Source organism: Montipora capricornis, chromosome 9 (genome assembly GCF_036669925.1).
Source record: "Montipora capricornis isolate CH-2021 chromosome 9, ASM3666992v2, whole genome shotgun sequence".
NCBI lineage: Eukaryota > Metazoa > Cnidaria > Anthozoa > Scleractinia > Acroporidae > Montipora > Montipora capricornis.
The window spans coordinates 10,418,749-10,428,748 of record NC_090891.1 but is presented as its reverse complement, the minus strand read 5'-3'; the positions used below and the strand labels follow the sequence as shown (position 1 = coordinate 10,428,748).

Genomic DNA, 10,000 nt, shown 5'->3' with positions numbered 1-10,000 from the left:
TATAGGGAATCTTAATTAATTTAACGGCCAATAACTGGACGCTATTTAACAACTATTCCATGAGCGCGCGTTGGATATGAGCGAGGCGCTTAGCGCTTAACGCCGAGTTCGCTACAACCAGTATCATATCCAACATGGGGCGAATAGAAAAATTGTTTTATTAAATTTCAGTACTGAACACACACTTAGAAATTAAAGCTAATCAATTTACAGCTTGGCAAACCCTTAATGAAATCATTTTCCATATTAGGTGATACGACGGTACTTATATGAGCTGATAGCCGAAATTGAGTGAACCAATCAGAAAACTAGAAACGCAATGTCCCATATCCCATAAGTCGAAAATTGAATACACATTGATATTATATTGCTTTTAGTTGGAACATCACGGAACCGATCATTTTTGTCCATCATTTGTACACACTGTTACAGACAGCTAATGTATACATTGATAGCTCTAATTATGATGTGTTTTATTTCTGCAGAGTCCTATTAATTTGTCGACTGTAAGGTTATTTCCATTCCCTTCAAAGCAAGGTAAACCGATTTCTACAATTATATTTTCCCGCACTTTTAGATACCGTGCCGTTGTTCATCCATGGAAGTCCCGCTTCTCCACTGTTCAAACGACAGCAATCATTGTGTCGACCTGGTTAATTTCATTCTTGCTTGTGCTACCGTACTCAATGGCGCTTAAAATTCGAGATGGTTACTGTAACGAAGACTGGTCTCACCCATCTGCTGTAAAGATTTACACAATGGGATTGTTTGTCTTCCAGTACGCTCTTCCTCTCATGGTCATCATTTTCGCCTACGTTATGGTTGCAAAGAAGTTGCGAGAGCAGGCCGCTCGTATTGAAAGAAATCGGGCGACTTACGGCTCCTACGGAGTGACAAGTAGCGCTGAAAAAAATGTCCATATCCTACAGCCACAAACCGCAAGTGAAGTGTTTTCTTCATCATCCCCACCAGTTAAGCGCTTTTCAGAGGGCATTCGAAAACTGAAGTTTAGTGATCCCGCACAGCAACAGTTTGTTGTCCCGGTTGCCGCCAATAAAACAGAAATGAGGAAGTTGAGGCGTACGACTAACATAACAAAAATGTTGGTAACGGTGGTTGTATTTTACGCTATCTGTATGCTACCCAATCAGGTCATTTGGCTTTGGTATGAGTTTGGTGCCGGTGGAAACTGGTCGCATTTTAACGAGTTTCACACGTTTGGGAGCATCATGGTTTATATCAACAGCTGCGTGAATCCATTACTGTATGCTGGCATAAATGAAGAATTCAGAAATGGTTTCCGTACTTTGTTGGTCTGTCGACAGAGGAATTTCCTAGAGACAAAGGTGTAAAATAGTCTCGAATACGTAGTTTCCGAATGAATTAGCAAATAAAGGTAACGAAAAACACCCGGGAATAATAAATAAATACCGTTTATTTGCCACATTGCAGAATTAACTGGAGTGAATTAAAGGACTAAAAATATACAATCAATAAATAATTAAAACTATTGCTACTTTAAGAACAATAAAAATATCTTAATTAACTACTTACATATCTACATATTTACTAGCGAATGAGATGAAGGAACCAACCTCGTTCCCAGGGTCTCTCGAGCTAAGAGAGACCCTGGTAGGGTCTGGTCACGTGCTTCCGTGACAACTGAAAACACTAGGGAGGGTCCTCTCTAAACAAGGAATTTGTCGCGTTGAGCTTTGTCGAATTCAAAGCGAGTCTCGGTATAGACAAAACTCTTACTAAGCCGCCCCTCCCATCATTGGATAAATTGTCCTCTCCCAGATTCTGGGAGACACGTGACCAGACCCTACCAGGGTCTCTCCTCGCTCGCCCCAGGCGTTAAGATGAGAGACCCTGGGAACGAGGTTGACCTGAACGCTGGGGTCCGGCAACAACTCCTATCAGCGTAAACAATATTTCTATTAGTTATAGTAGCCGGACATCTTCCGAATATATTTACAGAAGACTTGAGTTCGTTTTTCTTTCAGGGTGCTAAGGTTGGTAATATTACGGGCATCTAAATAACTGTGGCATGAAGAGATAATATGTAGAGCCTTCTTTTGAATTGATTCCAGCTTATTTGAAAGAAATTCAGCAATATCTTCCCAGACTTGCACGCCGTATTCTAATATATAGGTCTTATTGTTGTCAGGTAAACTTTAATAATTCCATTCATCTTTATTAACATCAACTTTTTAAAGAATCCTTAGGGAATATAGGCGCTTTGAAACTTTTTTCGATATGTAATCAATATGCTCGCTCCACTTTAATTCATTACTGATAACAATACCGAGTAATTTATAAGTTGTTACACGTTCAACTGTATTGTTACCTGGGACAATTGGTCTTATAGTAAGATTATCATTTTGCATGAAGTCAATTAACATTTCTTTGCACCTTTTTGGATTTAATTTCATATTGTGTTCTATAGAAAACTTGTGAATGTCATTGACAGCCACATTTTGTAAGCTAATACCATTCCTTGGTAAGATTTCCAATGCCGTGGTATCATCAACGAATTTAATCCTCAGATGCCATTCATGCAAAAGATTGTTGGTCGTCACAGCGAACAAAATCACCCCCAGTTTCGTCCCTTGCGGAATACCTTCCCTGGGTGATTTCCAATCAGACAGAGAGCTACAGCTTGCGACCTCTCCGTTAAAAAGGCCCTAATCCAGTTAATTAACACAGTGTGAGAAGAATGGAATGATCAACCAGGTCGAGACCCTTTGAGTAATCAGCAAAGAACATTCTAGCTTCACAGTTCCCGCTACCTGTTGCCTAATGTATCGCCTTTAAGATATCATGAAATCAAGGCGTCCGTGGTGGAGCGCCCCTCCCTTGCGTACTGGCGTGGGTCAAGGTTTTCCGAAATTTGCGCGACAAGCCTGCTGCGCGCAAACCCTTCCAAGACTTTGGCAAGGGTGCAGGTCAGAGAGATCAGAGGTCGCAAGTCAGTTTGGATTTCCTGTGGCGGGGAAACCATGGACAGCGGGTTGATTATGGATCGCGTCAGCAGATCAGATACATAGCTCTCCCTAAGTAAGCAGTTATAAATGTCCATAATTAGCGGGGCGAGTTCAGGTGCGAAATCCTTTAACACCCTATTTGGTATCATATTTTCCTGACATTTAGGCTTGATAAAGAGTCCTGCACCTGCCTGACACTCACTAGGAGGCCGGGGGAACCTGTTGACTCGTTACTCCGGTGGGGGTCAAGGGAGCAAAGTCTGATGTGAGACTGATAAAGTGGTTGTTCACCATATTAGCTAGAGCTTTAGTGCCTAGGAATTGATGGAATAATTTCTGTTGTATATCCTGACCTAACAATAACTTGATTTGTTTCCACCATTTTTTGGAATCCGTCTGCTCACGGTCACTTACTTTATGATGGCAATAGTCGTATTTTGCCGACCCTATTTCCCATTGGAATTTATTCCTCAAAAGCCTATAGGAAGCGGAATCTTTCCCGTCACGGGTGAATGCAGTTTGCCGCTTTTTAATTAGCATCTTGATTCACTTCGTAGTTTTCGTAGTCTATAAGTTGGGTGAATTCTAATTGATTTCCAGGGAAGGTAAGTGTCTACTACATTTTGTAGCTCGGTAATGAAGATGTGAAACTTATGTTTGTTCTGCCGAAGACAACTGCGACTAGTCCTTGTTAGTCTCGTAAATCGCGCACTGTCACTTTTTGGATTGCATGTCAATTCGTGCTACTTGTTTTTGGTTTTGCTAAAATCGTAAAATGATCACTCCTCGCTATCTTTGGTAGTTGAAACAGTTGAAAACCAAGTCTAAGGTTCCCGTATCTCTGGTCTTAAATTTTGCTATTTGTTTAAGATTGTTTGACTGTGTCAAGTCCTTTGGTTTGAGACCCGTTGAAAGGGGGTTAGAATCCCCGGCAATCTCCACCAGTGCATTGGGTTTGTGCATTTCATAAGGGCATTGTGCATTGTGCATTTCATAAGTAGGCTGTCTAAATTTGATCGAATATAGTTGGACAAAACAACGTTCTCGGGTTGTCCGTTAGCTGTTAAATGGTAAATGACACAAAGGATTATTGACGAGATCGATCTAGGTAGGCTATGAGGCCTCAACGAAAGCCACAGAGATAAAGCTTCATGTCTCTCCTCCTAAAGGCTGGTTTACACGTACGAGGCAAGCATAAGCACAACCAACATACGCAGACGCAGTAGCGTTTGATAATTGATACCTTCCGTTACAACAAAAGACACTTCTAATTAACAACAAATTAATGCACATGCTTATGCTTGCGCCGTACGTGGAAACCAGCTTAAATTAATTTATCAACGCTCAAAGTCTCTGTTTAAATCACATATATGCATAAATTAAATAATAGAAAAGACGAGGACGAGGAAGACATGAATCTCAAAATAAGTAGGTGTGATAGGACGATCATTCGAGTCCACGGTAAATTTTACGCTAAAAACTGATACCGCATGAATCACGAAGCGATGAGTACGATATCGGTTTTGCGAGGGAAATTTACTTTGGAATTCACCAGTTTGGCAATTAATTTTTCTTGCAACGCGTGAGTTTTAAAAGAAAACAAGCACACCCTCAGCGAGCGAATGGAAAAGGGAAAAAGCCATTTCAGAGTCAACTGTCAATAACCAGCGAATAGGAATCACGCTAAAATTAGAAGCCATAAAAAAAACTTTGTCAGTTCAAAGAAGAGTCTTACTGATGTACTTTATTCCACTTTATCTCTCAAAATGAGGTCATTCACCTTTTGATGTATTTCATTGAATGAAATGTCAGTATTCTACATGGTGTACCATTATACCATTGCATGTACACATCAACTGTACATGTTTGATAACTACTTTATGTGTGAAGAAAACAAAATAAATCTCTGACCATTGGGTGATGGAATTACCATATTATTGCCAATCATGGTCTTCGTTTTAATTAAACATTCTCTTTTATTATTGGGCAAAATTCAAGTTATCTAATTATTATATTTTTCTTGAGAATCACATAATTTTTCTCGGTCTTAAATCTTTCCATATGACAAAATGGTTACTTACTGGCCTAGGAGTAAAGAGTACATGTTTATAATGATTTTTAGTTCTACAAGTATGTTCTGGTTGGAATAAAGAGGTGGATATGGAAGCTGTGGTTCTAAACATTTCAGAATTTCAGTAAAGCAAAATTCTTAATATACAAATGGTATACCCACTACTACCTCTTGAAATATGCCCTTACAACTCAATGCTTTACTGGCTAGACAGAAGCTAGGGATTACCAGGGATTATACAACCCCCTAATCAACAACAGACATTTTGGACTTTACCCCCCCCCCCCCCCCCACCCTCCACCATTTACATAGGTGTAAAATGTGCCACATAAATAAGTTCTTCTATAATCGTTTATTCAAAGAAAGTATGACCTCCTTCAATGTAATATCATTCGACACAAACAAGAGATGACCACGCACAAGTCAGGAGAATGTCCCAATAAATATTGGGCTGAAACAAAATTAATGCACTTTTCCATTCAACTCTCGAGTGAACAAGGAGTGACTCATACAAAACAATGCTTATACAGTTTACATTTTGAAAAAATCACTGAAGTGCCCTAGCAGTTTAAGGCCTGGGTCAGGAATGTAAAGAAGAATGTCTATTTTTCGCTAAAAGCCACGTGGCCTGTTTAAACCTCACTCTGTGCTAAGTTTGGTTCCATTGTCACTTATCTTCAGACATATAATTTGTAAATTATTTTTACCAGTAAAAGTCTTTGACTCAGGCCTTAAAGTACTTGAGTGCAACAATGCTAATCTCTTGCTTGTGCAGCGGTATACCCTCTTGTGTTGTTGGTTAGGAACTTGCACCTTATATTATGATATATACATGCGGGAAGTGGTCTTCTGTTTTCCCAGCCCATGTAACCGCACAACCATCTTACAACCCATCGGTATGCAACAGCTCTCACAAATCTGTATAATAACAAAAAAAAGTAAGCAGCGATCGTAATATCTGTGTCCATAATTCACCTCGCCTACAAAACGTTACTTACTCATTTTCATGCACTCCAGTTCCTCACCGGTATGCCGTCCCATTCTGATAGCGAAGTAAAGGAGCAACTTGTAAGAGCACGGTCCTGTTTGTCAAAGCGCTGTAATTCTCGTGTTGCGTGATACAGCTTATTGTTTCGATGGAATCATCGAAAACCAACTGTCTTCTGGTATTTGTGACCTCGCGGCAACAACGGAATTCTAGTGCGTCTGCCAAGGTTTCGTCACTGCATTGTTTGCATTTGCACCTAAAGCAAGGTAGAGCTATGATTACACTACAGTTTCGCTGTTTTATAAGATTCACAAAACGATAAACTCGATTCACTAACCATTCGCTAACCGCAACGCGACGTTCAAATCCTGGCCCCGGTTCCTGAAAAGCCGATTAACGCTAATCGAGGGTTAAATCATGATAATCGAGGAATAAAATTTATCCGTCGATTAGTTTCTGTTCCTGAAAGCACGATTAGTGCTATCCAAGGGATAAACTGAGGGTTAAATTTAACACATCTAGATAGGTCGATTAACTCACTAATCGGGGAATAAAGTTGAACAAACTTTGTCAAAACAAACAAAATGGCGGACTTACTGTTCCCGATAATTCGTCCACAAGTACGTGTAAGAAAGTTTCGTCAGCACGAAATTTATCTTGACGAATTTTCATATGAAGAACTTCGCAGCAGATACAGATTTGGCGGAGAATCCATAGAATTTTTAACGGAAATCCTTGAAAAAGATCTGCAACGAGAGACGAAGAGAAACCATGCGTTGTCGCCGACACTGCAAATTCTCGTAGCGTTACGTTTTTTTGCGAGCGGCAGCTTTCTACAAATCATCAGTGACACCTTTGGTCTGCCAAAATCCTCAGTCTCAAGAGTGGTAAAAGATGTGTCGCTTGCTCTAGCGCAGAAACAGAACGAATTCATTTTATGGCCTTCTCCCGCCGAACTACAAGAAGTGAAGCGAGGCTTTTATGACAAAGGAGGGTTCCCTGGTGTAATTGGTTGCGTCGACGGGACACATGTGAGGATCCAGGCACCCAGAGCGAACGAAAACGACTTCGTGAACAGAAAAGGATTTCACTCGATCAATGTGCAAGCAGTGTGCAACCATAAAGTTAGAGAACACAATGTGCTATCAATGATTATTTTATGCTACAATTACTTGGTATCAAAAGCCAGCAATTTTTTGATCTGGGAGGGTGGAGCACATAATTTCAAAGACTGGAAAGTTGTATAACTATACGTAAACAATCACTTCTAGAAACAATTTTGTTTCATTTTGTTCTTGTTTGGAGTTGCATGAGCATCTTTAAGACTCCATAGCAGAAATATTTTTTTATTTAAAGAGGACATCCCCATACATCAGAAACTGCTCTTCTAAATTCTTATGTAAAATTACTTCGTAATGATTATGCATACAAAATCTAAGCACAACTTATCGGAATTTTTAGGCATGTTTACAAACATTGTTGCAAGATGGCCTGGGAGCACGCATGACAGTTTTGTATTCAACAACTCACACATTGGCCAGAAGTTGGAGAGTCAGCCCCACTCAATAGAGGATGGTTTGCTACTGGGAGATAGTGGGTATCCATGTAAACCATATCTCATGACCCCCTATCTTAATCCAACAACTGCAAAACAGGAGACCTACAACAAAGCCTACACGGGTACAAGAGTGGCCATCGAACAAGCCTTTGGCTGGTGGAAGGGCCGTTTTCACCTGCTTCACTCTGAAGAACGAATGAACCCTGAAAAGACCTGCCAATTGATTGGTGCTTGTGCAGTGCTACACAACATTGCATTGCTTCATAATGAGCCAATTGATGGCCTTCTTCAGAATGAAGACCAGCCAGACATTGCTCCTTATCATGGCCCAGAAAATGGAAAGGCTGTGAAGGACTATATTTGCAATACCTTTTTTTTTTTAATATTTTGCTGTCACATTAAACTGATTTATCACTGTATTAAAAAAAAAATAAGAAACAAGTGACATGGTCTGGACTAAGACTGATCTATAGTCATGTTCCATCGTGATTGGTTAATTAATTAATTAATTAATTAACTAATTAATTGTCTGTACAGTATCAAAGAGCAGTGAGTTTATCATGTTGGATTATGACAATGGTAGCACAACACTCCACACAATAGCTGTATTCCTATAGGCTCAGATTTACAAGTTTTTATTCCAACACTATTTAGCTAAATAGAAATTGCTGCTTCTTGTGATGGAAGTTCTGCAAGTGAAACAAACTCTTAGCACCACTGATCACTGGTGTCTGATGTTCAACTGCTCTCTGTCTTGTTCAGTGTCTTGCAAATGATTTAAACTGATTAGACCATTAAGATGTCAAATGTAGAACATTTTTCTCTATATTTGAATTTGATACTTGTATCTTACCTTGTGGGCTATTGTTTACTTAGTGCATAATTTTATTATATACGTAAACAAAAAAAGGGATATGTTATTTGCAAAGAGGGAAGTTGCACAATGTTGTCAAAGTTTCCTGTATAACCAGAAAACATACCAGTAAAGCCCCGTTCAAACGGTCATGATAGTTGATGATAGTTGATGATAGTTTCAACTATCATTCACTATCATTGACTATCATGTTTGCGATCAAACGGTCCATGATAGTTCATGATAGTTGGCGAAATCGCGCAATGTGCTGGCGTAGCTAACTAATACCTAGTCTCCTACCGCGCGCGATTGTAAACAAATATGGCGGGGATTTGAATTTCGTGACGAAAATGGCTGTGTATCAGCCGAGAAGAGCAGCTATTGCCACAATTTTAGTGGCTGTAATGCAGGATGACATACGTGAAGAGTTGCTGGGCCGCCACAAACGATAGTTGAAACTAAGCCTTAAAGGCCCGTTCAAACGGTCATGATAGTTGATGATAGTTGATGATAGTTGATGATAGTTTCAACCATCACGCACGCTTGAACACGAACTATCATTCACTATCATCAACTATCATCAACTATCATGCAGTTTGGACATGTTCAAATTCGACATGATAGTTCATGATAGTTTTTTCCGTTTGACCGAGCGGATGATAGTGCATGATAGTTTTTCGGTCAGCGGGGGTAACCAAGGCGGGCTCAATGCAATATGGCTACCGCAAGTTTGCCATCGTCCTGTGAGGAACAACAAAACAATAATTTGGACGAATATTCGGACGACAGTGACGCTGAAAGCGAGAAAGTGAGAAAAGCTAAAAAAGCTAAAAAACCATACAACGAGAAGTGTAGTTTGATATCCCCGCCATATTTGTTTACAATCGCGCGCGGTAGGAGACTAGGTACCAGTTAGCTACGCCAGCACATTGCGCGATTTCGTCAACTATCATGAACTATCATGGACCGTTTGATCGCAAACATGATAGTCAATGATAGTGAATGATAGTTGAAACTATCATCAACTATCATCAACTATCATGACCGTTTGAACGGGGCTTAATAATTGCATGAATGTATGAATTAAGAAGAAACTTGAAAGCTAGGTTTCAAGGTACACTTAAATGTGACACTATCGAGCACAAGCAAATCCTTTAAAAAACTTAAATACAGCCACTCATGTTCATATGAGAAATGTGTGTACATAATAAAATAATGACCATTTCTGGTTGTGTAATGAGGTGTAGAAGCAATACCATTTTTTGTCTGAAGAAGCAAGCTGAAATCTGCAAAAAGTGTCACCCAAATATGGCTTCGATTGGACGTGCACGGTCCACTGATAGTAAACAAACACACAGACAGGCCAAGGTTTTAATTCGCCAAACTCCTTACCAGATTGTCCTTCACTACTTTGAGTTAGAAGGAACATTTATATAAATATCCTCCCAAGTTATTCTTCCTGCCAATACAAAAGAAGAAACTGTACCTAAATAACACACCATTTTGACTTGAAACCTTTCTCACAAAAAAATGCAAGTGAAAA

At 39.7% G+C, this 10,000-nt stretch overlaps 3 protein-coding genes and 1 pseudogene across 3 annotated transcripts in view; 3 read left to right on the top strand and 1 right to left on the bottom strand.

Annotated features, from left to right (window-relative positions):
* LOC138015562 (RYamide receptor-like) overlaps positions 1-2,402 on the top strand; it is a 6,266-nt gene extending 3,864 nt beyond the window's left edge. The window contains exon 3 of the mRNA XM_068862632.1: positions 578-2,402. Within this exon, the coding sequence (XP_068718733.1) occupies positions 578-1,352 (775 nt within the window). The 3' untranslated portion in view covers positions 1,353-2,402. The remainder of the gene's footprint in view (positions 1-577) is intronic.
* Positions 2,403-5,813: 3,411 nt separating this feature from the next.
* Positions 5,814-10,000, bottom strand: part of LOC138016525 (uncharacterized) — a 6,916-nt pseudogene continuing 2,729 nt past the window's right edge.
* On the top strand, positions 6,631-7,293 carry LOC138016171 (putative nuclease HARBI1). The gene has a single exon (XM_068863349.1). It carries the CDS (start codon positions 6,631-6,633, stop codon positions 7,291-7,293), a length of 663 nt encoding a protein of 220 aa, XP_068719450.1.
* Positions 7,510-8,049, top strand: LOC138016169 (putative nuclease HARBI1). The gene has a single exon (XM_068863345.1). The coding sequence runs from the start codon at positions 7,510-7,512 to the stop codon at positions 8,047-8,049; it is 540 nt and encodes a 179-aa protein (XP_068719446.1).

What these genes read in the sequence shown, in the direction of transcription:
- LOC138016171 (XM_068863349.1), top strand. Translation starts at nt 6,631, where the DNA reads ATGGCGGACTTACTGTTCCCGATAATTCGTCCACAAGTACGTGTAAGA.
- LOC138016169 (XM_068863345.1), top strand. Translation starts at nt 7,510, where the DNA reads ATGTTTACAAACATTGTTGCAAGATGGCCTGGGAGCACGCATGACAGT.